The 24,450-nt window shown below is 38.1% G+C and overlaps 1 protein-coding gene across 1 annotated transcript; it reads left to right on the top strand.

The window, feature by feature from the left end:
• Positions 1-919: 919 nt before the first annotated feature.
• Positions 920-22,617, top strand: alox5a (arachidonate 5-lipoxygenase a). Its single transcript, XM_051651306.1, has 14 exons — positions 920-1,150; positions 2,127-2,325; positions 2,418-2,499; positions 4,014-4,136; positions 5,288-5,394; positions 5,683-5,855; positions 6,551-6,697; positions 7,700-7,903; positions 8,047-8,133; positions 8,990-9,168; positions 9,320-9,441; positions 10,037-10,137; positions 10,242-10,412; positions 21,764-22,617. Exons 1-14 carry the CDS (start codon positions 1,001-1,003, stop codon positions 21,941-21,943), a joined length of 2,025 nt encoding a protein of 674 aa, XP_051507266.1. The 5' UTR covers positions 920-1,000; the 3' UTR covers positions 21,944-22,617.
• Positions 22,618-24,450: the final 1,833 nt, after the last annotated feature.

Raw genomic sequence — 24,450 nt, 5'->3', positions numbered from 1 at the left:
TCATGGGACCATTATAGTACTTTCCACATTACTCTGAGCTACATATTGAAGACAGAAATTGCATGTTTGCAACATAAAGTAGGTCCCCTTTGTAAAGTGAAATTTCACCCTAAAATGAAAATTATGTCATAATTTACTCCAAAACCAAAATGACTCTGTCTTCAGTGGAGATTATAGGCAGAATGATATCATCACTCACCATGCACTTTCACTGCATCTTTTTTTTAATTCCTTCTCTCCATACAATGAAAGTGAATGGTGACTGAGGCTATCGTTCTGCTTAACATCTCCTTTAGGGTCCATGGAAGAAAGAAAGTCATACAGGTTTGGAACAACATGAGGTAGAATTTTCATTTTGAATGGCAGAACTTCAGAATGGCAGAATTTTCATTTTGGGGTTAACTATCCCTTTAAGGCCTGAAAATGTTTTGGTATAATTTTTTGTTTAAAAAAAAAAAAAAAAGGGAAGAAGCTAATCTTGCAGAGAAAGACATTTGCAGTACTATTTCATGCAATTTTAGAAGTCTTTTTCATCAAAATGAGAGATGGGCACCACAGGGCTGATACCACAAAGCCTCACAAACTGCTAATAAGTGTCAAGCAGCTGCTTACTCTAAATAAAACACTTATTTTCAAGCCCTCATGAAAATGATAGCTGCAACATCTGATATGCAGGGCTTCTTAAAAACTGATTCCTAATTTATGGCCATAATATTTTTACATTCCTTGTGAAGGGGTTCAAATAAACTTTAAAGTCTTGCTTTTAGTAATGTATCTTATGGGTGATCAATATCATGCCTATGAATTTTCGTGTAGCACTGTATGTGTGAAGTTTGTGGCTTGTGTTTTTACATGACTGTGAGTCAGTTACAGAGATATAGAGAGAGAGAGAGGAAGAGGGAGGGAGAGAAGAGGAACTGCAGAAATGCAGACTCCGTGTGACTCTTGAAAAGTCAATTTAGGGAGTTTGCTTGCCGAGCTGTTTTCCAGCTGCACTAAAATGCCCAGCTACACGGTGACTGTTGCCACAGGTACTCAGTGGTTTGCTGGAACAGATGACTACATTTACTTGACCCTGGTGGGATCTGATGGATGCAGTGAGAGAACCCTTTTGGATAAACCTCTCTATAATGACTTCGAAAGAGGAGCGGTAAGATCCTGATAGTGGATAGTGAATGTAACCATGCATGCAATGGATTATACAGTATACTGTATAACTAATCAGCACCTTAGACTTTTGAGTTCATTTTTAATGGTTTGATATTCTTCAATGAAAACTGTAGAAATCTGTCAGAAAATGATTACAACCATTTGCCTTTGTAAATTCCCTTTTTTCTCTTTTTTTATGTTCTGGTATGCTTTCTTTATGGCCATTGATTAACTTGAACCAAAGATTGAATTCAGTATTAGCATGCAAAGTGTGTTCTGAGTTAATCAAAGATCAACAAAATGTTGTAACATCAATACAGTCATTGTACAGCCAATTACTGTTACAGTTCAAAGGCAGCATGCATCCATTATATCTCGATATGGAATGTAATATGCTTATAATCAATGTCTTTTATCATTTAAATCAAACTTGTAATATCTTTGACTTTCAATAGTCTTTTCTCTATGGGAGTAGTTTATGTGACATACTTTTGGGAAGTTGACAAGTCCTGCAGTGTGATCTGATAAGCTCATTCAAAAAGCATCTTGAACAGCATTTTAATAATTATTTTATAATTATTATTCATGCAGTTTTTATCAACATATTAATTGGAAGACTACATGGAATATTTGTACTTATAAAAACTAATTTTCATAAGCAGGACTATTTAAAATGAACTAGTGAAGGCTAAAATGTTTGGAAAGGCAAAAACCTTTGATCATTTACAGCTATACACTTCCCTTTTTCATGTACAATGTCAGTTTTACCTAAATATTTTACATAAAATCTTTATGTTAATAAAAAAAAGTTAATGATCATGTTATGCATCAACTATCCAAGAATTGCTGCTTTATCTCCAATAAAGGAAAAGAGAAAGATAAGATCAATGATCAGACATAGAAGACTGTTTGTTAAAATGCATGTGGTTTTTGAGGCTTTGCCTTCATATAACCTCTAACATAAGGTATTATTCAAGGTGGACTCATATGACATCAATGTGGGAGAGGACCTGGGTGAAATTCAACTGATAAAAATTGAAAAGAAGAAATACTGGATGCACGATGACTGGTACTGCAAATACATTACAGTGAAGACGCCCTATGGAGACCACATCGAGTTCCCTTGCTTTTGCTGGCTAGTCGATGACAAGGAGGTGATCCTCAGAGATGGCCGGGGTAAGTTCTGATGGGCTGTGTGCATTCAGCCTACAATAAAGTCTCAAAATTTACCATAAAATACTAAGGTTTCATTGTTTGCTGTCTTTTAGCTCGATTGCCTCAGCATGACAAGACCGGGCTGGCGAAACAGCACAGACGCAAAGAGCTTGAACAGAGACAAAAGACATACAGGTTTTGGTGCAACTTTTAGAAAGAGGTTTACCAGACTTGGTCTCCAGGAAAAGGGGTTTCCCCACAAATGCAATGTGGTCTAGAATTTCATCATTCAGTAGCAGTATGGAGTAATACATAATGAGTTCTCCTCAGAATGTACAGTTATAATTTAATGACTGATTAAGTCCCATTTAACACATGTTTGTGAAGCAAAACAACTTTAAGAGAACACTAATTATGGGGACAGAGATCTGCATTTCTCTAAAGACCCAATGAAATCTCTTGAGGAGAGCAGTTGTCTTTCCTGTGTTGAGGTATTTCCTGTTGAAAGAGGAAGTTGGGGCAGCTAGTTGGAGGCAGGTGGTATCGGGGATGGGTATTCTCATTCTAGAGAGCATTTGATTGGACAAACATTTTTATACACCCCTGACAGCAAGATGAATCATCATCAACAACACTGGGGTGGGGGGGCGATATATTTGCAAAGCGACTTTACATGTGTAACAGGAGCCAGCCGGTTCGTGATAGCTGTGCGGTATGTGTAAACCTTACTCCCCTGGCCTCAAGAGGCGCACTAGCATCTGACACTAAAGGCTGTAGCCTTTAGCCTCCTTGTTAGCGCACCTGTCTCCCATGCCGGCTGACGCTGGTCCGAATCCCGGTGGAATGGGTCAAGCAAGACCAGTTACACATGATTCATTACAGGCATCAGGTGAAATGTCCACTGTGTGGTGCTAAAAGCGAGTACATTTTTCTCCCAACAGATGAGATTTTTAAGGTTAATGCTCTGTCAAGTTTTAAATCACCAAAACCGACCTCCATACCCTAAACCTTAAAACTAAACCTAACTGATAGTGTCATAAAAGCAATGTGAGATGACAAATGCAATCGCTGAAGTAACTAAGTCATTCTGTGGTGCATCTATAACATTGTTGGCTCGCGTGTTGACTTGCGTGCTCTTCTGGACTTGTCTAATTTGGCTACCGCGCAACTTGATTGAGTTTAAGTTTGCTTGTGAATGTAGTTGGTTATGTAATAGGCCAACAAACATTAAAAAGAATCACCTTAAAAGTAATGTGCTGTAGGAAAAGTGTTAAGACATCATCAGATAGCATTGTGTGAGGAAAAGAGTGAAAAGTAAGTGTTTATGAGCTGATAATCTGCTGTTTTACTCTTAATTTTTGTGAAAGTGAATAAAATGAATTGTTGTTGTAGCACCTGTAATGTTAATTTCACCACAAAACGGCCACGGTACGTACAATAAAAGTAATTTTGCAAAAATGTAGATATTGTAACATGATTCTATGACACCAGGCTGATGGTGATGAAGTCTCGGTAAATCTCCTTTTCATGGGACTGAAGTGGAAACTTTGCCAGTGATACCATTGCGTTGTGTCTGACCACATGTGTCTGTTTTAAAGGAAATCCAGTGGTGGAGCCTGTTGTTTATGCTTTAATGTTGATTATAAATGATTTGGTTTGGATGTAATTAAGACTGAATTTTATACATGGAATTCTGCTTCATGTTGAAGATGGAAGGAATGGCACCCTGGCTTCCCAATGAGCATAGATGCCAAAGCCCATAGTGAGCTGCCACGGGACATTCAGTTTGATAGCGAGAAAGGAGTGGACTTTGTGCTCAACTACAGCAAAGCGTAAGTAAAAATCATCAGGTAGTCTCATTGTTGAATAGCCTACTGACTGTTATCTTTATGATACAGTGGTCAGTTTGTTTTTCTAGAAAGGGACAGCCTTTTTGTGTTTATGCATATTTGAATGTAACTCTTAGAACTCTGTGTTTGCATGTACCTCCTGAATACAAACAGACATTGTTCTCGTGGTATTCGAAATTTGCACAGAACTTGACTAACTCAGTCTGTGCTGAAGATAGATTTTGACTGTTAAAATAAGGAAATTACAGAGGTCAGTAGACAGTGTTGTTGACAAATAGTTTTGAGAAGTGTTTTTCTTACAAGCATGTACATGTTTATCACACGCACATACAGACACAGTTTTGTCACTTTGTAAAAAAAAAGAAAAAAAAATGTATGTTTTGGGCCTAGGGGCAAGCTTATGTTGGTGCTGTAGTGAAAAGCCTGATAAGTTACATTATTTGCTCTAGAAAGTGACCCAAAATTATTAATGGCAGATTTGTTTCTTTACCTAAAACAATTTTTCAAAATAATATTGAATATCAATAATTGAACATCAAAAGAATATCAATATGTATTCAGAATCCTTAACTGCAGTTGGCCAAGAGTGTGTTTGAGTCCATGGCTCCCATTAAAGCTCTAACATAGGTTAGGCCTTTTGAAAGTCATGAAAATATTACAGGTAACTGTCAAGTCACCAAAACTGTCATTGATTTCTATTCACTTTCATTTAAAAAACCAAGAACACACACACACACACACACACATGTTGGTGCAGCTATCCTTATGAGGACTCTCCATAGACAAAATGATTTTTATACTGTACGAACTATAGATTCTAACCCTTAACCCTACCCCTAAACCTAACCCTCACAAAAAACGTTCTGCGTTTTTACATTTCCAAAAAAACATAGTTTATTATGTTTTTTGAATGATTTAAATTATGGGGACACTAGAAATGTCCTCATAAACCATATTTATAGCATAATACCCTTGTAATTACCAGTTTGTAACCTAAAAAAAGTCCTCGTAAACCACTTAAACCTGCCCACACACACACACACACACACACACACACACACACACACAAATAGTATGTTGTCTATATAGTATCTATAATGTTATGTTTCTCTATCCTGTGTTCAATTCCACAGGATAGAGAACCTGTGTGTAAACCAGTTTATGCACATGTTCCAGTCCTCGTGGGGTGACTTTGCAGATTTTGAGCGAATATTTGTGAGAATTAAGAACACAATATCAGGTTTGCACTTATTCCCGAACATGCAATTATCATATTTTGACACTGTTTCTGTGTAGATCAAATGAAGAATTGCACAATATCCTGCACAATAGTAACACTGTCATTTGATACATAGGAGTACAAATGTACCTGATGTATTTAGACAGATCTTCAAGCACTGCACAATTTAGAATGTAAAATATATGAATTGGCATGAAAGTTATTACATGAAATGTTAAGAAAACATTTTCTGTGTTAAAATGTTTTTTCATGGCTCCATATGAATTGATTTCTTCATATTTCATTCAGAGTATGTGATGCAACACTGGAAGGAAGACTTCATGTTTGGGTACCAGTTTTTGAATGGCTGCAATCCTGTCATAATCAGGAAATGCACAGAGATACCAGACAAGTTTCCAGTCACACACAAATGTGTGGAGGACAGTCTGGAGAGAGGTCTTACTCTGGAGGAAGAGCTCAAGGTATGCAAAGTTAATTTATTATCCAAATCAAATCAAATACCTTTATTGTCTCTCAACCATATACACAAGTGCAATAGTGGGTGAAATTCTTGGGTGCAGTTCCAAGTAACATAGTAGTCGTGACAGTGATGAGACAGTACCAATTTACAATAAACATCAGATTTACACAATACAATTTACATATCTAATATACACATAATTACACACAACACAATATACAAATAATAATATACAATGTACAGTATACAATACACACAATATAGAATACACATTATACAATAAAAATAGTATATATAAAATATACAGTAGGTTGTATTGTACTGTATTGACATTCAGGCTGTCGGTTGATAGTTACTTGCTAGAGAGAATATAATTTATGACAGTCCAGTGTGAGATTTTATTATCAATTTAATACAAATTTAATGACAGTGTAACGGGTTCAGGATGGGCAAGGAGGAGGTGGGAACCGGCAGGACAGTCAACATAACTTTATTGACGTAACTGAACATAAAACACACACACACATACACAACGCGGCCGCGTATGTTTCTTTCTCTCCCGCTAATTAATTGAATCAATGCTGGCCGTGCACCCTCACGGCCTGGCCACGCCCTCCTCCCCGTCACAGATAGGTCTTACTGTTGCTCTTCCTGTCTACCAAATGTATAATGAAATTAAATGTCTCTGCTTTTCAGGCAGGAAACATCTTTATTGCTGACTTTGAGATATTAGATGGGGTAACAGCAAATGCTACAGACCCGTGCACACTTCAGTACTTGGCTGCACCCATCTGTCTGCTGTACAAGAACATTCAGAACAAAATCATGCCAATCGCCATTCAGGTATCTGTTCTCAACAGAAAACAGCCACATGTGCAGGAATCTTTTATAGTTATGCTACAGTATGGGACATAATTTTCACAGAACAGAGTGTGATTAGAGTATTTCTTTTTATATGATCACTTATAAAAGTTAAGTTAAAATGAAATCCTTTCGGGAAGTAGACATGAACTGTGACGTGACATGCTATACTCCATTAAAAATATTTTAAACAGCATTTTTATATTGGGTGTCTTTAACAACAATATACTTACATTTAATACAATGTACCTATGAATTTAATGTTTACATTGTACTTGATACAAAGCACTTAATATGTGCATTCTGTCTCATTGTACATATGTGTTATTCTGCAAAACTCACAAGATACACATTTGCTGCTACTGGGGTTAAGACATGGGTAGGGTTAAGGTTTAGGAGAAGGGTAAACAGTGTATTTACAGATACACTGGTACTTTTAAGATACACAATAAGTATATTGTATAAAATGTGAATTCTTTAATGTAAATACAAAGTTGTTAAAAAAAAAACTTTTTTTTACAATTATTATACATGCAACTTTTATCTGTCAGACTACATGGAATATTTTTACTTCTTAAAATTAAATTGTGCCCCCACAGGACCATTTAACATGACTCAAATGTTAACTTAAAAAATTTGCTTCATGTAGTAAAATCTAAATTAACTGTTTCTATTCAATAATAATAATAATAAAAAATTAACATTGCATTTTTTTATTTTGATTTTAGAGGTTAGATCAGGTAGAAATCCTTCAGGTGACAATTCCAGATTACCACTTTCTACAGTGTAATGAAGGCAAAAACGTGAAAAGTCACGGGACTTCTAACATATCCTGTAGAAGATATACACTTTCCTCTATACATTCATATGCATTTTAACTTTAATCAACTGTTGATTAAACGAAAGTCCACAGGCTCGTTATGCCTTAACTATACAAACAAGCCATTATTAATGTTGAAAATGACCTCTTTTTCATTGACATAGCTGGGTCAAACACCAGGGGAGGAAAACCCTATCTTCCTCCCAAGTGATGAACAGCATGACTGGTTGCTGGCCAAGATTTGGGTGAGATCTGCAGACTTCCACATGCACCAGACAGTCACACATCTTCTTAAGACACATCTGATATCTGAGGTCTTTGGCATTGCCATGTTCAGACAACTGCCTGCAGTTCATCCTGTTTTTAAGGTACTGTCTCTGTTCTCTCTTTAAAAATGATACCATAATGTTAATGATAATGTCCATAATGTTCACTACAAGTCCTCCTAAAAAAATAGTACGAATATATGTGGTTGAGTGAACATTCTAAGGAGCAACCTTTGCTCTTCCAGTTGCTTTTACCTCACATCCGTTTCACCATTGCCATTAACACCAAGGCCCGTGAGCAGCTCATCTGTGAGTGTGGACTCTTTGACAAGGTAAGTTTATCTCTCGTTCAGTTCCCCCATAGACTAACTTCTGTCTAATGTTTTACAGATATTTAACTCTCTATCATGTGTTTGTAAAAATGTTGTTTTGATATACCTTTGCATGTTTGTGGGTTTGATTTTGAGGCATTTTGCATATACTACCAAGGGAATATATAAAAAACAGTGAGGCACTTACAATGGAAGTGAATGGGGGCCAATCCGTAAATGTTAAAATCCTCACTGTTTCAAAACTAAAGCCACAAGAAGTAAACAATATGTGTGTTAACATGATTTTAGCATGATAATATTGCTTACTAACCTTTTCTGTGTAAAGTTATTACATTTTACAGCTTTGTTGCCATGGCGATGTAATGCCATAAACCCTATAACAACTGTAAAAATTATGATTTACAGCTCAAATAACATGAGTTTTAACAGAAGAATTAATATATGTTTTATAAAATTATAAGCTTCACACTTCTGACTTTAATCCCTCTACAAATTGTCTGTGTTCACTTCCACTGTAAATGCCTCATTGTAACCTCGATTTTTGAAACCTTTTTTTTTTTAAAGCAAAGGAGGGACAAGTTGAAATACATTTTTGTGGTAATCAACATAATGCTACAAATGCAGTAAATTGAGCTTAACTTATATTGAACCCAGAATATTCCTTTAAATTGCTTGTTACATGTTGTTAAATGTTTATTACAATCAATGCATTCTTCCTTGACTCAAACAAAATTGAGAGTACAAAACATGCATGGAAGATCCAGTAAAATCTCAGGGAGTTATAACAGACTACCATTGCTCCATTACAGCAGTGTTTATTGTATGTGCATGGGGTGTGTTTATCTGTGTACCACAGGCTAATGGTACAGGTGGAGGTGGCCATGTAGAGCTGGTCCAGAAGGCCATGAAGACCTTCACCTACAAGTCCCTTTGTTTCCCAGAGGCCATCAAAGATCGAGGCATGGACAGTCAGGAGGAGCTACCATACTACTTTTACAGAGATGATGGCAACAGAGTCTGGGAGGCTGTGAAAAAGTACAGTATATTACAACTGATGAATGAAACAAATCAACATTCCATTTAAAAATAAAACACAGCCCTTCTAAAGGGTTAAAAAATTATGCTCAATGACAAATGCCCATTTTACTTGGCTTAATAATTTTATATTGATTTGAATTCCTCATAGTTTTGTGTCAGATGTAGTGGACGTCTATTATGACAAGGATGAGACTATTCAAGAGGATGAAGAGGTCCAGGCATTTGTTAAAGATGTTTGTAGCTTCGGAATGCAAGATTTTGACTATTGTGGTAAGTTTTTCCAAAATGATTTTGATATGAGTATGTTTTTATACTTTATGAACTCCTTGGAGCTGCCTAGGATTAAATGATCTGCTGAATGGCACAGTACCTACAGTATCACATTGGTGACAGAATAAGACTATAACATCAGAAACTCTCCAATTCTTGTCTCACCCCACTCTTCAGCAGCTTGAACTGAACATCAAATCTTTGCAGAATTTCCCTTTTTAGATGAACTTTCACATTAAGATCAGCATCTGTTGAAACACATTTGAAAACAAGTTTTTAAAATGTTGATCTTTACACCCTGTCTAAACTGGATGCGAGCGTTTCGTTACGTCAAAAACAATAGAACCCCATTATAATCAATGATGCTGTCTACAGTGGAAACATCCGCCAATAAACGGGTGTCGCGTTCCATTTTGCACTGCACGCGCTGGCGCTTCTACACAAATTAAACGGTTTAAAACATTTGTGTCGACGCGTCCAGTGTAGACAGCCTCAAGCTGTTGCGGCGCGTCGTGTCAACGGATGTGAAAATGTCTGAGTCTGACTTCTGATTTTAGAGAACTTTAGTGATCTGATGTCATGTCATTGTCTGCAGAGTTTCCCAAGACATTGCAAACAAAAGAGCAGCTAGTGGAGTATCTAACTATCATTATCTTCACTGCTTCTGCACAACATGCTGCAGTAAACTTTGGTCAGGTGAGATTACACTCATGCTTTTCTAGGCACTATCCTAAATTTGTTGCTTGGAATTGTATTATATTAACACAACTCTAATATCATCTTACAACCCATTATTCCAGTTTGACTGGTGTTCATGGATTCCCAATTCCCCCCCAACCATGCGGAAGCCTCCACCTACAAAGAAGGGTGAGATAGATCTGAAGTACATAGTGGACAGTCTGCCTGATCGGGGACGATCCTGCTGGCATCTTGGAGCAGTGTGGGCCCTCAGTCAGTTTCAGGAAAATGAGGTCTGATGTGTTTGATTAGCTCGTCACTATTACAAACAAACTCTATAAACCATGGGCTTTCAAACTGGGTCTGGGGACCCCCAGGGTGCCGTGAAAGGTGCTAGGTGATCCGTGGAAAATTTCAGAGGAAGAAAATGTCTTTATAAATGTAAAAAAAAAGCAAAAATAAATAAATAAATAAATAAATTTATTTATCGAATTTGACATTATTACCATTTCTGTTTAATCAAAATGTTTCTCTTCAGGTTTATTTATTTAAAATAACTCAATTATTGGGTAGAAAAAATATACTGTCAATGCACTACAAAAAAGGTTAAATATTTTCCAGATAATTAGGGATGCAATGATGTGAAAATCTTTGGCCGATAAGATACCGATTTTAACCAAAAATATAGGCAGATACTGATATTTTGCCACTTACGTGCCTTAATTTGTGATGTCAGATCACTGATTTGCTTAGGAATTTTCCTATACTTTAAAAATGTACAAAGATGTACAGAAGCTATTTTATTGTTCTAGCAATAAATAACTTCCATTGATCATGGATTGGATCTGTTGAACACATGACAGGCCAACATTTTAAGAGAGCCACAATGAAAGATAGGCTAAATACAACATAAAAACATAAAAAGATACAAAAAATATAACATGACGATTTATGTGGGGGAAAAAGATTATTTTGTACTTCTAAAAGATTTTTGCACTTCTGTTTTTGAAGTTCTAAACAGTAGAACTTAGTTCTATTATGATCGATTATTACAAATTCATATTATGCATCATTATATTCTACATGCTTTACTTCGTATTTCATTTATTCTGTTAAGTATTTCTTTAAATTACATGGAGAAAATTATTATAAACATAATAAAACACAATACATTTACGTAATTAATTATAAATAAACCATCGTTTTTTTCATATCTGCATTTTCATGCATGGTCGCAAGCATGTGAAAATTGCGATATAAAATAATTATGGTTGAAATTGGCAGTTTAGATCGATGATTATTGGCAACATTTTTTTTGTTTGTTTTTTGTTTTTTTACAAGTGATGACGTGTGCTAATTTATTACAAAACATATTGACACTGACAATATGTTAAAATACCTCTATTGTTCCTGTAGTGTTTTAGCATTTGATTCAATATGAACAAAGTTTTAAAATAGTTACTACTGCAAAAAAAAAAAAAAAAGCACAAATACCAGAACAAAATTTGTTTTTCTAAAAACACATTTTTATTGATTCATGCAGCAAATCACACAGACATAATAGAAAATACAACCTCAAACCACATGAAATCAAAAAAATTTTTTTCCCTCCACGAGCAATAATCCCTCACCCGACACAAACAAGCACTCTAGTGATCCGAAGTCAACTGACAAAGACACACAAATAGACAATAAAACAGGAAATATTTAGACATAGAAATAAAATAAATAAATAAAGCTCTAATCCCTCTCCACTTACCCTCCCCGAGAACCCTCCAAAAAGGCCAGATAACCACCCCAATTCCTAATGGAAAATATCCATGTTATCCAGCCTTCTGTACACCATCTCCTCAAACGGCACCACCCTACCCAGCTCAACGCACCACTCACGAAACGAGGGCGCATCAGGCGACTTCCTTCCCTTGAGAATTAACCGCCTGCCAATCATCACACCTGTCAGGACTCAACTCTCAACGTATTTATCACCCACCTGCAGGACCCCTCCATCCCCCAAAACACATAATCTGGGGCAAAATGAAACCCGTGTGTTGACCACTTCACATACAAACCTCTGTACTTTCAACCAAAACTCTTGTATCCTAACACATCCCCAAAAAACATGGGATGTGTCCCCGTCTACCGATTGACATATCCAGCAGGTGGGTGTGTCTTTAAGACCAAGCCTATACATTCTAGAGGGGGTCCAATAAAATCGCATAAGATGCACCCTTGCATCTCTAGATGCAGACTTGATGTTTTTTAAAATCCCAGCCCACACCCCATCCTCCAACACCAAATTCAAATCTTTCTCCCATAATCTCTTTTTCTATTTTATTTTTTTTTGGTGATTAACATTTTTTATTGATTCAACCATATAAATATAAATAGCAGAACACACATATACAAAATCAATATATAAAAAAACCCGAAAACCGTTTTATTAAGGGGTCAAAATTAACTCTAACTAAATCACACAAATTTGCTGGAAATAAAATACCTAAATACTTAATGCTTTGTTTGGGCCACTGGAAAGCACCCAGCTGGAAAGCCATTACTGGGTAGTACGCTGTCAGAGCCAAAGCTTCGGATTTAGACCAATTAACTCTATATCCTGAAAACTTAGAAAAGGAATTAATAATTCTGTGGAGGCAAGGCACAGATCTAATGGGGTCAGAGACAAATAATAAAATATCATCTGCGTAAAGCAGAAGCTTATGCGCCGCACCTCCCGCCACCACCCCTGGAAAATCATCTTCCTTTCTTATCGCGGCTGCTAATGGCTCCAGGGCAAGACAGGACAATAATGGGGAAAGAGGGCAACCCTGCCGAGTGCCCCTATCCAGAGTAAAATAATCTGAAATTAGTCCATTTGTTTGTACCGCTGCTACTGAGTGTCTATAAAGTAACTTATTCCATCCAATAAACATACTCCCGAACCCGTATATTTCCAAAACCGTAAAAAGATAATCCCATTCTACCATATCAAATGCCTTTTAGGCATCAAGTGAGATGGCAGCGACCAGAGACTGTTCATTCGCTACTGACCACATGATATTGATGAGACGCCTAATGTTATCAGAAGAGCTGCGGCCCCGAATAAACCCCACCTGATCTATATGTATAAGAGATGTCATAACTTTACTCAATCGATAAGCCAGAATTTTAGACAAAATTTTTACATCTAACTGGTTCAGGGAAATTGGACGGTAACTTTTACACTCGCTTGCATCTTTTTAAGAATCAGACTGATCCGGGCTTGTGTCATGGTTGGCGGAAGCTTTCCATTCTTTAATGATTCAGTATAAACTTCTAGCAAAAGTGGAGCCAATTCTGTTGCACAAGATCTAAAATAGATTTTATTTTATTTATAGTCCCTACCAGATGGGTTCAAAAGTCAACAGATATCTGCAAGACCAAGATTTTTAAACATCCTGTGAAGTGTCACTGTTGCTCTAGGGGGCTTACACACTTTCACTTCACTATGATCAAGGACTGAGTCCATCAAAAGATTAAAGTCTCCTCCCAATATTATATCATAAGGGGTGCCAGCAGTTTGCAACATCCCTTCAAGATCTATAAAAAAGCCCTGGTCATCAGGATTAGGTGCATAAATAGTAGCCAAAATCAGCCTTTGTCCCTGAATGTCAACTAAAACAATAATGATTCTTCCTAATTTATCCTTAATCTGTTTGAGATTTTTAAATTGTAGATGTTTATATATCAATATAATAACTCCCCTGCTCTTACTTGAGTCAGCACTAAAAAAATAATGTCCACCCCATATCTTCCCAAATTTTTTAGCTTCTTGTGGGGAAAGATGTGTTTCTTGAAGAAACACTATATCATATTTCTTACGCTTAAGAAAAGTAACAGCATTTCTTCTTTTTATGGGGTGCCCCAACCCATTCACATTCCATGTGGAGAGGGATAATCCATTCATATTAACGATTGACATCTTGATATAATAGAAAGAAAAAAAAAAGTGTGTCAAAAACAAGATTATAGAGACCACAATCCCCATTAGTGCAACGTTCAAACCCCGAACTCCCCCCGGAACCAAAAAAAAAAAGAAAAGAAAACGTGCGCATTAACTCCGCGCATGAGAGCGCCAACCGGCGTCAATCCCTCCAAACTCAAAGGTCCATGCATGCCTGCAAGAGCCCCCGCGACAACTTTGCTATCAGATTGCTCAATTTTGCCTCACAAATTTTGCCTTCACAAAATTAAATAACAGAAAATACTTTGTAAACAAACCTCTGCCAATAGGCATCATAAACACACGTAACGTATAGATTCATTCACAGAACTGTCTCAAAGATGTGTTCTTCCACGGACCAAATTCCAGCCACTATAAACCGTTCAGTGTCCTTGAACAGTCAAACAGATGAACGGTGAACCAGTTGCTTATGAATGCAGCAGATGACATAATCATTCCAATGTCCCGCAAAAAAACTCAAATCAAACCCCAGCCAACAGGAGGCATAAGAACAAAGAACATGCAGGTTCATCCACAAAACTGTTCCAAAGCAGTGTTACTCCACAAAGCAAACTCCAGCTGTTAGGCAGAACCATCATAAACAGCAGCAAAACAGGAATTCCGGTTCCTCGGGTGATCAAGAGACAAGTTCACTCAGAGGGCACATGAAAAGAATACACCATGACTTACTCAGACTGCCAACTGTAAAAAAGACATCCTTTGTGTGGGCATGTAAACATTTTGCGGTCATCCATAGTGTCTAATCTCAATCTGGCAGGGAACTTCAGTGCAGAAGCGATCTTCCGTCAATGCAAAAGATTCTTTTTGTTATTAACATTTTTTATTGATTCATAAATTAACACAAGAAATACAACAACATCTATATAATGAATCAAAAACTTTTAACATTAAACCCCCACTATATCCCCTCCCCCTACCAAACTCTCAAACCACCCTGACCCCCCATGAACACCCCTGTGGTCAATAGAATATAGACACACACACAGAAAACTAAAACAACAACATAAAATAACATACAATAATCAAGTATAATAATAATAAAAAAAATAAAAAAAATAAAAAAACTTTAAATTACTCCCTCCACCGCCCCACCTCGAGATTCCCTCAAAAATGCTAAATAATTGCCCCATTTCTTATTTTAAGTTTCCCTAACCCCCATCCTAATAGTCGACTCCTCCTCGAAGGCAGCCACCCTCCCCATCTCCGCGCACCACTCCGGGAACGAGGGTGCTCCATCCGACTTCCAACTCCTCAAAATAACCTGTCTACCAATCATCACACTGGTCAAAACCCAGTCCTTCATGTGCTTATCTACCAAATCCATGACCTCCCTATCACCCAAAATACAGAGTCTGGGGCAGAACAAGACCTGAGTGCCCAACACATCACACACAAAACTTTGCACCTTCAGCCAAAATTCTTGGATCTTAAGGCACCCCCAAAAAACATGGATGGTGTCTCCATCTTCAGTATGGCATCGCCAGCAGATGGGTGTGTCCTTAAGACCAAGCCTATACAATCTAGAGGGGGTCCAATAAAATCTATGTAAAATCTTAAATTGCATAAGGCGAACCCTTGCATCTCTAGATGCAGACTTTATGTTTTTTAGAATCCTTGCCCACACTCCCTCCTCCAATACCAAGTTTAAATCTTTCTCCCATAATCTTTTAAGAGAATTTAAAGCTCGGTCCCCCAGACACTGAATTAACAAGGAGTAATACACTGATGCCTCATGACCCTTCCCAAAAGCAGCAATCACCACTTCCAGAGTATCTGCCGCTCTAGGGGGGTGTATGCTACTCCCAAAAACAGAGCAGAGTAGGTGGCACAGCTGTAAATACTTATAAAACTGAGATCTGGGAATCCCAAAATGTTGAACCATATTTTCAAAACATCTCAATACTCCACCCTCATATAGGTCACCAAGTGCATTAACCCCCCTCACAATCCAATCTGACCAACAGAAAGGGGACTTATTAATGCATAGTTTAGGGTTCTGCCATATGCTCGAGGCAACATTTAAATAAATATCAGACTTAAACACTCTGGACACTTTTGTCCATATCGAGTATAAATGCAAAATAACGGGGTGCGACTTAACCTCTCCAGCTAGTTTAATCGAAAGGCTTTGCAGTGGCGAGATAGGGGCAAGAACTTCCTTTTCAATACAAAACCAGGGAGGAGCTCTTTCAGGTGGAAGCGACCAATGAACCAAATGTCTAAGACTGAATGCATAATAATAAAATAAAATCTTGGGTAGGCCTAACCCACCTTTGTCAATCGGCCTACGTAATTTACTGAAATTTAACCTGGGATGCTTACCATTCCAAATGAAGGACTTCACTATGCTATCAAATTGCTTAAAATAAGAGAGAGGGACATCTACAGGGAGAGATTGTAGCAGATAGTTAAATTTTGGAATGCAATTCATTATAATAACATTAACCTTCCCAATCATCGATAAATGTAATGAAGCCCAACTGTCCACATCATTCGAAAACCTTTTTATTAAGGGATCAAAATTAACTCTGACTAAATCAGACAAATTTGCTGGGAATAAAATTCCCAAATACTTAATTCCCTGTTTGGGCCACATGAAGGCGCCCGGCTGGAAAGCCGTTACTGGACAGTACGCTGTCAAAGCCAAAGCTTTGGATTTAGACCAATTGACTCTGTATCCTGAGAATTTGGAAAAGAAGTTAATAATTTTGTGGAGGCAAGGCATGGATCTAGTGGGGTCGGAGACGAATAATAAAATATCATCTGCGTAAAGCAGAAGCTTATGCGCTACACCTCCCGCCGTCACCCCTGGAAAATCATCCTCCTTTCTTATCACGGCTGCTAATGGTTCCAGGGCAAGACAGAACAGTAATGGGGAAAGAGGGCAACCCTGCCGGGTGCCCCTATCCAGAGTAAAATAATCTGAAATTAACCCATTTGTTTGTACCGCTGCTACAGGGTGTCTATAAAGTAACTTAATCCAACCAATAAATGTATTCCCGAACCCATACATATCCAAAATCTTGAAAAGATAATCCCATTCTACCATATCAAACGCCTTTTCGGCGTCAAGAGAGATGGCAGCAACCGGAGATTGTTCATTTGCTACTGACCACATGATATTGATGAAACGCCTAATATTATCAGAAGAACTACGGCCTCGGATAAACCCCACCTGATCTATATGTATAAGAGATGTCATAACTTTACTTAATCGATTAGCCAGAATTTTGGACAAAATTTTTACATCTAACTGGATCAGCGAAATTGGGTGGTAACTTTGACACTCGCTTGGATCTGTATCCTTTTTTAGAATCAGACTGATCCGGGCTTGTGTCATGGTTGGCGGAAGCTTTCCATTCTTTATTGAATCAGTATAAACTTCTAACAAAAGTGGCGCCAGTTCTGTAGCATAAGATTTGAAAAACTCAGCGGCAAAGCCGTCAGGCCCTGGAGCCTTGCCTGTAGGCAGGGACTTAATTACCTCATCAAGCTCCTCCAAGGTTATCTCAGAATCAAGAGAGTTTTTTTGCTCATTCGTCAGTTTAGGGAGATCTAATGGTTCCACAAAGTTCCTAATATCTTCATCAGTAGACGAAGACGTGGACCTATAGAGATCAAGATAGAACTCTTTAAAAGCATTATTAATATCAATAGCCAAGGTAAATATTTCACCACAAGTAGATTTCACTGAGGGAATGATAGAAAAAGACTCTCTCTGCTTTATATATCTAGCCAAAAGTTTTCCTGCTTTATCACCTGACTCAAAGTATAACTGTCTTACCCTGAATAACCAAAACTCCACTTTCTGTGACAGAATAGTATTATATATGTATTTCAAACGAGTCAATTCTCTGAGGCCATCAGATGACATACGGCGCTTCAGCTCTGCCTCTGCACTTTTAATATTTCCTTCCAACTCCACGAGTTCTTGTGATTTGGATTTTTTGATGAATGAGGCATACTGTATGATCCGACCCCTAAGAACCGCCTTAAGTGCCTCCCAAGCCACGCCCACAGAGGATACCGAGGACCAGTTGGTCTCCATATAAACACTGATTTCAGTCTTTAACATTTGTTGGAAATCAGGATTTTGCACAAGGGACACATTAAGGTGCCAACTATAAGATTTATTTTTCTCTGTATGTGGCATCACCTCTAAACTCACCAGGGCGTGATCTGAGACTAAGATATTTCCAATTGAGCAATCAACAACAGATGAAATAAGGGATTTGGATATTAAAAAAAATCTATTCTAGAATAAATCTTGTGGACTGATGAAAAAAATGTATAGTCCCTACCAGATGGGTTCAAAAGTCTCCAAATGTCTGTAAGACCAAGATTTTTACACATCCTGTGAAGCATCAATGTTGCTCTAGGGGATTTGCACACTTTTGCTTCACTATGATCAAGAACTGAGTCCATCAAAAGATTAAAGTCTCCTCCCAATATTATATCATGAGGGGTGCCAACGGTTTGCAACATCCCTTCAAGATCTATAAAAAAGCCATGATCATCAGCGTTAGGTGTGTAAATATTAGCCAAAATCAACCTTTGCCCTTGAATTTCAGCTAAAACAATAATTACTCTTCCTAATTTATCTTTGCTCTGTTTGAGACATTTGAATTGTAGATGTTTATTTACCAATATAATGACTCCCTTGCTCTTACTTGAGCCAACACTAAAGAAAACATGTCCACCCCATATCTTCCCAAATTTTTCAGCTTCCTGCGGGGAGAGATGTGTTTCTTGAAGAAACACTATATCATATTTCTTATGTTTAAGAAAAGTAATAACCTTCCTTCTTTTTATGGGGTGCCCCAACCCATTTACATTCCATGTGGAGAGAGATAGTACACTCATATTAACATTTGACATTTTGATATAGAAGAAAAAATAAATTGTGTGTCAAAAACAAAATTATATAGACCACATTCCCCAATAGTGAAACAATCAACCCCCGAACAAAACAAACAGAAAAAAGAAAAACGTGCGCATTAACCCTGCACACGACAACGCAAACCGGCGACAATCCCTCTAAACTCAAAAGGTCCATGAACACCCACGAGTCCCCACGACAACTTTGCCATCAGATTGCTCAATTTTGCCTCACAAATTTGTGAGGCAAAATTACATAACAGAAAATACTTTGTAAAATAAACCCAGTCAATAGGAAGAATGAACACTAAGAACGTGTAGATTCATTCACAGAACTGTTTTAAAGGTATGATCTTCCACAAGACAAAATCCAGCTGATATAAAACTGATAATATTCCTCGGACAGACATATGAATGTTCAGTGAGTCAGCTGTTATGAGTTCAGCGGATGACGTAATCATTCCAATGTCCCATAAAAAAAAATAAAAAAAACTCAACAAAACAAACTACAGCCAGCAGGAGGAATAAGCATGAAGAATGAACAGATTAATCCACAGCTGTTCCAAGGAGTGTTATTCAATAGAACAAGCTCCAGCCGCTAGGCGGAACCAATACAAAAAGAAACAACACCGACATCCTGGTTCCCCAGATGGTTGAGTCAATTCGCTCAGAGGCTGCATAAAAGTATATACCATGACTTACATAATCCGTTGGCTTCATAAAAAACATCCTTTGTGTGAGCAGCATGTAGATATTTTGCGGTCATCCGTAGTGTCCACTCTCAATCTGTCCGGGAACTTCAATGCAAAAGTAATCTTTTATCAATGCAAAAGTTTCTTTAAAGAAAAGTGTTATTCACAAAACAAGCTCCAGCCGCTCGGCGGAGCCAACGCAAAAAATCTAAAATGTCGCCCAGCATCCTCAAGAGTTAGTACAGCGAGTCAGGCCCACTCACATGAGAAACATCCAATGGTTTACTCAGTCATTGATTCTATAAAAGACACTGCCAGATTTGGACATGTGAATACTTTGCGACTGACCTTCGTTTCTATTCTCAGTTTGGCAGGAAACAGAGTTTCTTACATTCCTTGAACCGATCGCATTTCTCTCTTGTCGAACTCGCAAAGTCCGGGAACAAGAAAATATTACGGTTCTGCCAAGAAAGCTTCCCTTTGCTCCTCGCCTGGCGCAACACAAGATCTTTATCGGATGATCTCAGAAATCTGGCCAGAATTGATCTGGGCCTGTCTCCCTCAGCAGATCTGTGAGACGGGACTCTGTGAGCTCGCTCAATTTCCAGCTTGTGGCCTGTTATGTCGAGCAGACTCGGGAAAAACTCGTCTAGGAATTTCACCATATCTCTGCCCCCCTCAAGCTCAGGAATTCCAACAATTCGAACGTTATTCCTGCGGCTTCTATTTTCAAGATCTTCAAGCTTTTCAAGGAGATGTTCCAGATCAACTTTGGTCGTGGGTGGATTAGCGGTTAATTCCCTCTCTGAAGATTCCAGAAAATCGATTAGTTTTTCAACATCAGTCACTCTTGTACCTAACTCGGAGAATTTTATTTCCATCGCCATGATCGATTGACGTATTACAGCGAGATCCTCCAAGTCAGCAAGAATCTTCGTCAACATCACCAACATGTTGGACAACTGACGCTGGATCTCCTCTCTCGCTGCGCCATCCAAATCGAGTCCCCGGTCTGTAGGCGTGTCTGGGCTTTCATCCTGAACACGTAAGTGTCTTTTAATGTCTCCAGAGCCTGAGGATTTTGACTTCTTTGCCATATTTGACCTCAAAGAGCAAATGTGTAACTGACTATATCGAATTTCACCAGGTTATCACATAAAAATAATTAAAAATTTAGCAAAGTGCGCAGAGCTCGTTGCTCACACGTCTGCTCCCTGCATGGCGTCACGTGACCCTCCATTGCCAATGGTTTTTAAAAATATATATATATATTTTCTCCCCTTTTTTCCCCAATTTGGAATGCCCAATTGCCAATGCTTCCTCATGGTGGCGTAGTGACTCGCCTCAATCCGGGTGGCGGCGAACGAATCTCAGTTGCCTCCGCGTCTGAGACCGTCAATCCGCGCATCTTATCACATGGCTTGTTGAGCGCGTTACCGTGGAGATGTAACGCATGTGGAGGCTTCACATTATTCTCCGCGGCATCCATGCACAACTCGCCAAGCGCCCCACCGAGAGCGAGAACCACACATTATAGTGACCACGAGGAGGTTACCCCATGTGACACTACCCTCCCTAGCAACCGGGCCAATTTGGTTGTTTAGGAGACCTGGCTGGAGTCACTCAGTGGTGGTAGTCAGCGTCAATACTCGCTGAGCTACCCAGGCCCCCACCAATAGTTTTTATATGGTCAATAATTGGCTGATACCTCGGTGCATCCCTACAGATAATTTAAAAAACATATTTTGGTTTTAATACAATAACAATATAAAAGCTAAATATATAAATTGTTCTTACTTTTTCAATGGTCTTTACACCAAAATATTTAGCAACCTTTATATATTTAAGAAGGGGGTCCCTCACAAGGTTATTTTAATATTTGGGGTTCCTTGACATTAAAAAGTTGTGAAACCCTTGCTCTAAACTCACTGAATTTTACTCCATATACTGTACTGTTCTCATACAGTTTTAAAGCAACAAATGCATATCAACATAAAGGTAAATAACAAAGTTGCAGTACTATATGTAAGACATGGTAGACTGAAGGATAATCACATTGAAGATATGATTTCTGCAGTTGTTCTTAGGCATGTATCCTGATGAGCACTTCATCGATAAACCTGTGAAGGAAGCCATGGTGAAATTCCGCAAGAAACTTGCAGAAGTGACCATGGTCATCAAGACCCGAAATGAAGGAAAAAAGCTGCCATACTATTATCTGTCTCCTGACAAAATCCCAAACAGTGTGGCTGTCTGATTTTACAGTAACAGGTGAACAGAAGAGTATTTTATGGGTTAAAGTTGATGTGTGTATTTTGTCTTTGTCAAAATACTTTCTCGTATGCCAGCTTAATATGCAAAGACAACTAGATAGTAAGCCATTTGTAGGTTGACTTCGCTGAAAAGTTTGTGATGTAAAAACTGTATGATGTGGTGCAATCAAAATGTTGCTGTGTTTGTTTTTGTGTCTCAACCAGTCAGTCATAGCAACACTGGCTCAACCAATGGTATGAGTTTGGGGTGAGACTACCTGTTTGTCAGACCAATGTAAGAAGGGAGGAGTCTCCATGAAACCTGACCAAAGTCATTATTTTGCAATTCGCTATGCAAAACGCTAATGATGCAGAAATTACACCTCTTCACTTTTAAGCAGCCTGATAAAAAAAGGAAAAGTTAGCAATTTCATATATCAAGTTGCCTGAGTTAGAGGATTTTCATAATTTTGTGTATTTACATTTAATTTGTAAGTAATAATCAGGAAATCATACAGAAAATATGTAATTATAAGGTTTTGATTTGTGTTGTACCCCAAAATAATTTTATGCCTGCTTATATTATATTAATGAGTGTATTTTTTCCTTGTTTATTTTACCCAAATGTCAAATAAACTAAGATTACATTTTTTTTATTTTTTATCACAAAGCTGAATAGGGGAACTTTTTGAGTTTGTCTTTATTGATGTCCTGTCTCCTGTACTATTATAAATTATAATTCAACAATTACAATTACCTTTGCATTCATGTGATCCAGTTTCTATATTTCAAGAGGTTCTTCTAACACATTTCTTTTTCCTTCTGATTAACATTTTTTATTGATTCATATAAATAACAAAGAAAAGCAACACAAATACACACAGAATCAACATTTAACCCCCACTATTACCCCTCCCAATCCCCAACCCCACCCTGACCTTCAATAACATACCCGTGGTCACACATGATTATAGACACACAAACACACACACACACACAAAAAAGAATATATATATATATATATATATATATATATATATATATATATATATATATATATACAGTTGTGCTCAAAAGTGTGCATACCCTGGCAGAAATTGTGAAATTTTGGCATTGATTTTGAAAATATGACTGATCATGCAAAAAACTTTCAAAAAAGTATTTTATTTAAGTATAGTGATCATATGATGCCATTTATTATCACATAGTTGTTTGGCTCCTTTTTAAATCATAATGGTAACAGAAATCACCCAAATATCCCTGATCAAAAGTTTACATACCCTTGAATGTTTGGCCTTGTTACAGATACACACAGGTTTAAATGGCAATTAAAGGTTAATTTCCCACACCTGTGGCTTTTTAAATTGCAATTAGTGTCTGTGTATAAATAGTCAATGAGTTTGTTAGCTCTCACGTGGATACACTGGGCAGGCTAGATACTGAGCCATGGGGAGCAGAAAAGAACTGTCAAAAGACCTGCGTAGCAAGGTAATGGGACTTTATAACTTTGTAAAATTTTGAATTGCATAAGGCTCACCCTTGCATCTCTAGATGCAGACTTGACATTTTTTAGAATCCTAGCCCACACTCCCTCCTCCAGTACCAAGTTTAAATCTTTCTCCCAGACTCTGAATTAGCAGGGAGTAATACACTGATGCCTCATGACCTTTTCCAAAAGCAGTAATCACCACTCCCAAAGTATCTACTGCTTTAAGGGGGTGTATGGTACTCACAAAAATAGTACAGAGCAGGTGGCACAGCTGTAAATACCTAAAGAACTGAGATCTGGGAATCCCAAAATGTTGAACCAAATTTTCAAAGGATCTCAACACTCCACTCTCATATAGATCACCAAAAACAGTTCTGTAGCACAAGATCTAAAGAAATTCAGCGGCAAAGCCATCTGGCCCCGGAGCCTTGCCTGTAGGCAAGGCCTTAATTACCTCGCCAAGCTCCTCCAAGGTTATCTCAGAATCAAGATAATTTTTTTGCTCAGTCGTCAGTTTAGGGAGTTCTAATGGTTCCACAAAGTTTCTAATGTCTTCATCAGTAGACGAAGACGTGGAACTATAGAGATCAAAATAGAATTCTTTAAAAGCATTATTAATGGGAGCCTGGGTAGCTCAGTGGTAAAAGACGCTGACTACCACCCGTGGAGTTCGCTAGTTCGAATCCAAGGGCGTGCTGAGTGACTTCAGCCAGGTCTCCTAAGCAACCGAATTGGCCCGGTTGCTAGGGAGGATAGAGTCACATGGGGTAACCTCCTCGTGGTTGCTATAATGTGGTTCGTTCTTGGTGGGGCGCGTGGTGAGTTGAGTATGGATGCCGCAGTGGATGGCGTGAAGCCTCCACACGTGCTATGTCTCCATGGCAATGCGCTCAACAAGCCACGTGATAAGATGCGCATCTCAGATGTCTCAGATGCGGAGGCAGCTGGGATTTGTCCTCCGCCACCCGGATTGAGGCGAATCACCACGCGACCACGAGGACTTAAAAGCGCATTGGGAACTGG

This window comes from Myxocyprinus asiaticus, chromosome 23 (genome assembly GCF_019703515.2).
Source record: "Myxocyprinus asiaticus isolate MX2 ecotype Aquarium Trade chromosome 23, UBuf_Myxa_2, whole genome shotgun sequence".
Lineage (NCBI taxonomy): Eukaryota > Metazoa > Chordata > Actinopteri > Cypriniformes > Catostomidae > Myxocyprinus > Myxocyprinus asiaticus.
This window is presented reverse-complemented; position numbering and strand designations above follow the sequence as displayed.

Bases quoted from the DNA above. Each gene is read 5' to 3' on its own strand.
- alox5a (XM_051651306.1), top strand. From the start codon at position 1,001: ATGCCCAGCTACACGGTGACTGTTGCCACAGGTACTCAGTGGTTTGCT. The intron at 4,137-5,287 runs GTAAGTAAAAAT...TCAATTCCACAG, and splicing joins GTGCTCAACTACAGCAAAGC to GATAGAGAACCTGTGTGTAA. The intron at 5,395-5,682 runs GTTTGCACTTAT...TATTTCATTCAG, and splicing joins AATTAAGAACACAATATCAG to AGTATGTGATGCAACACTGG.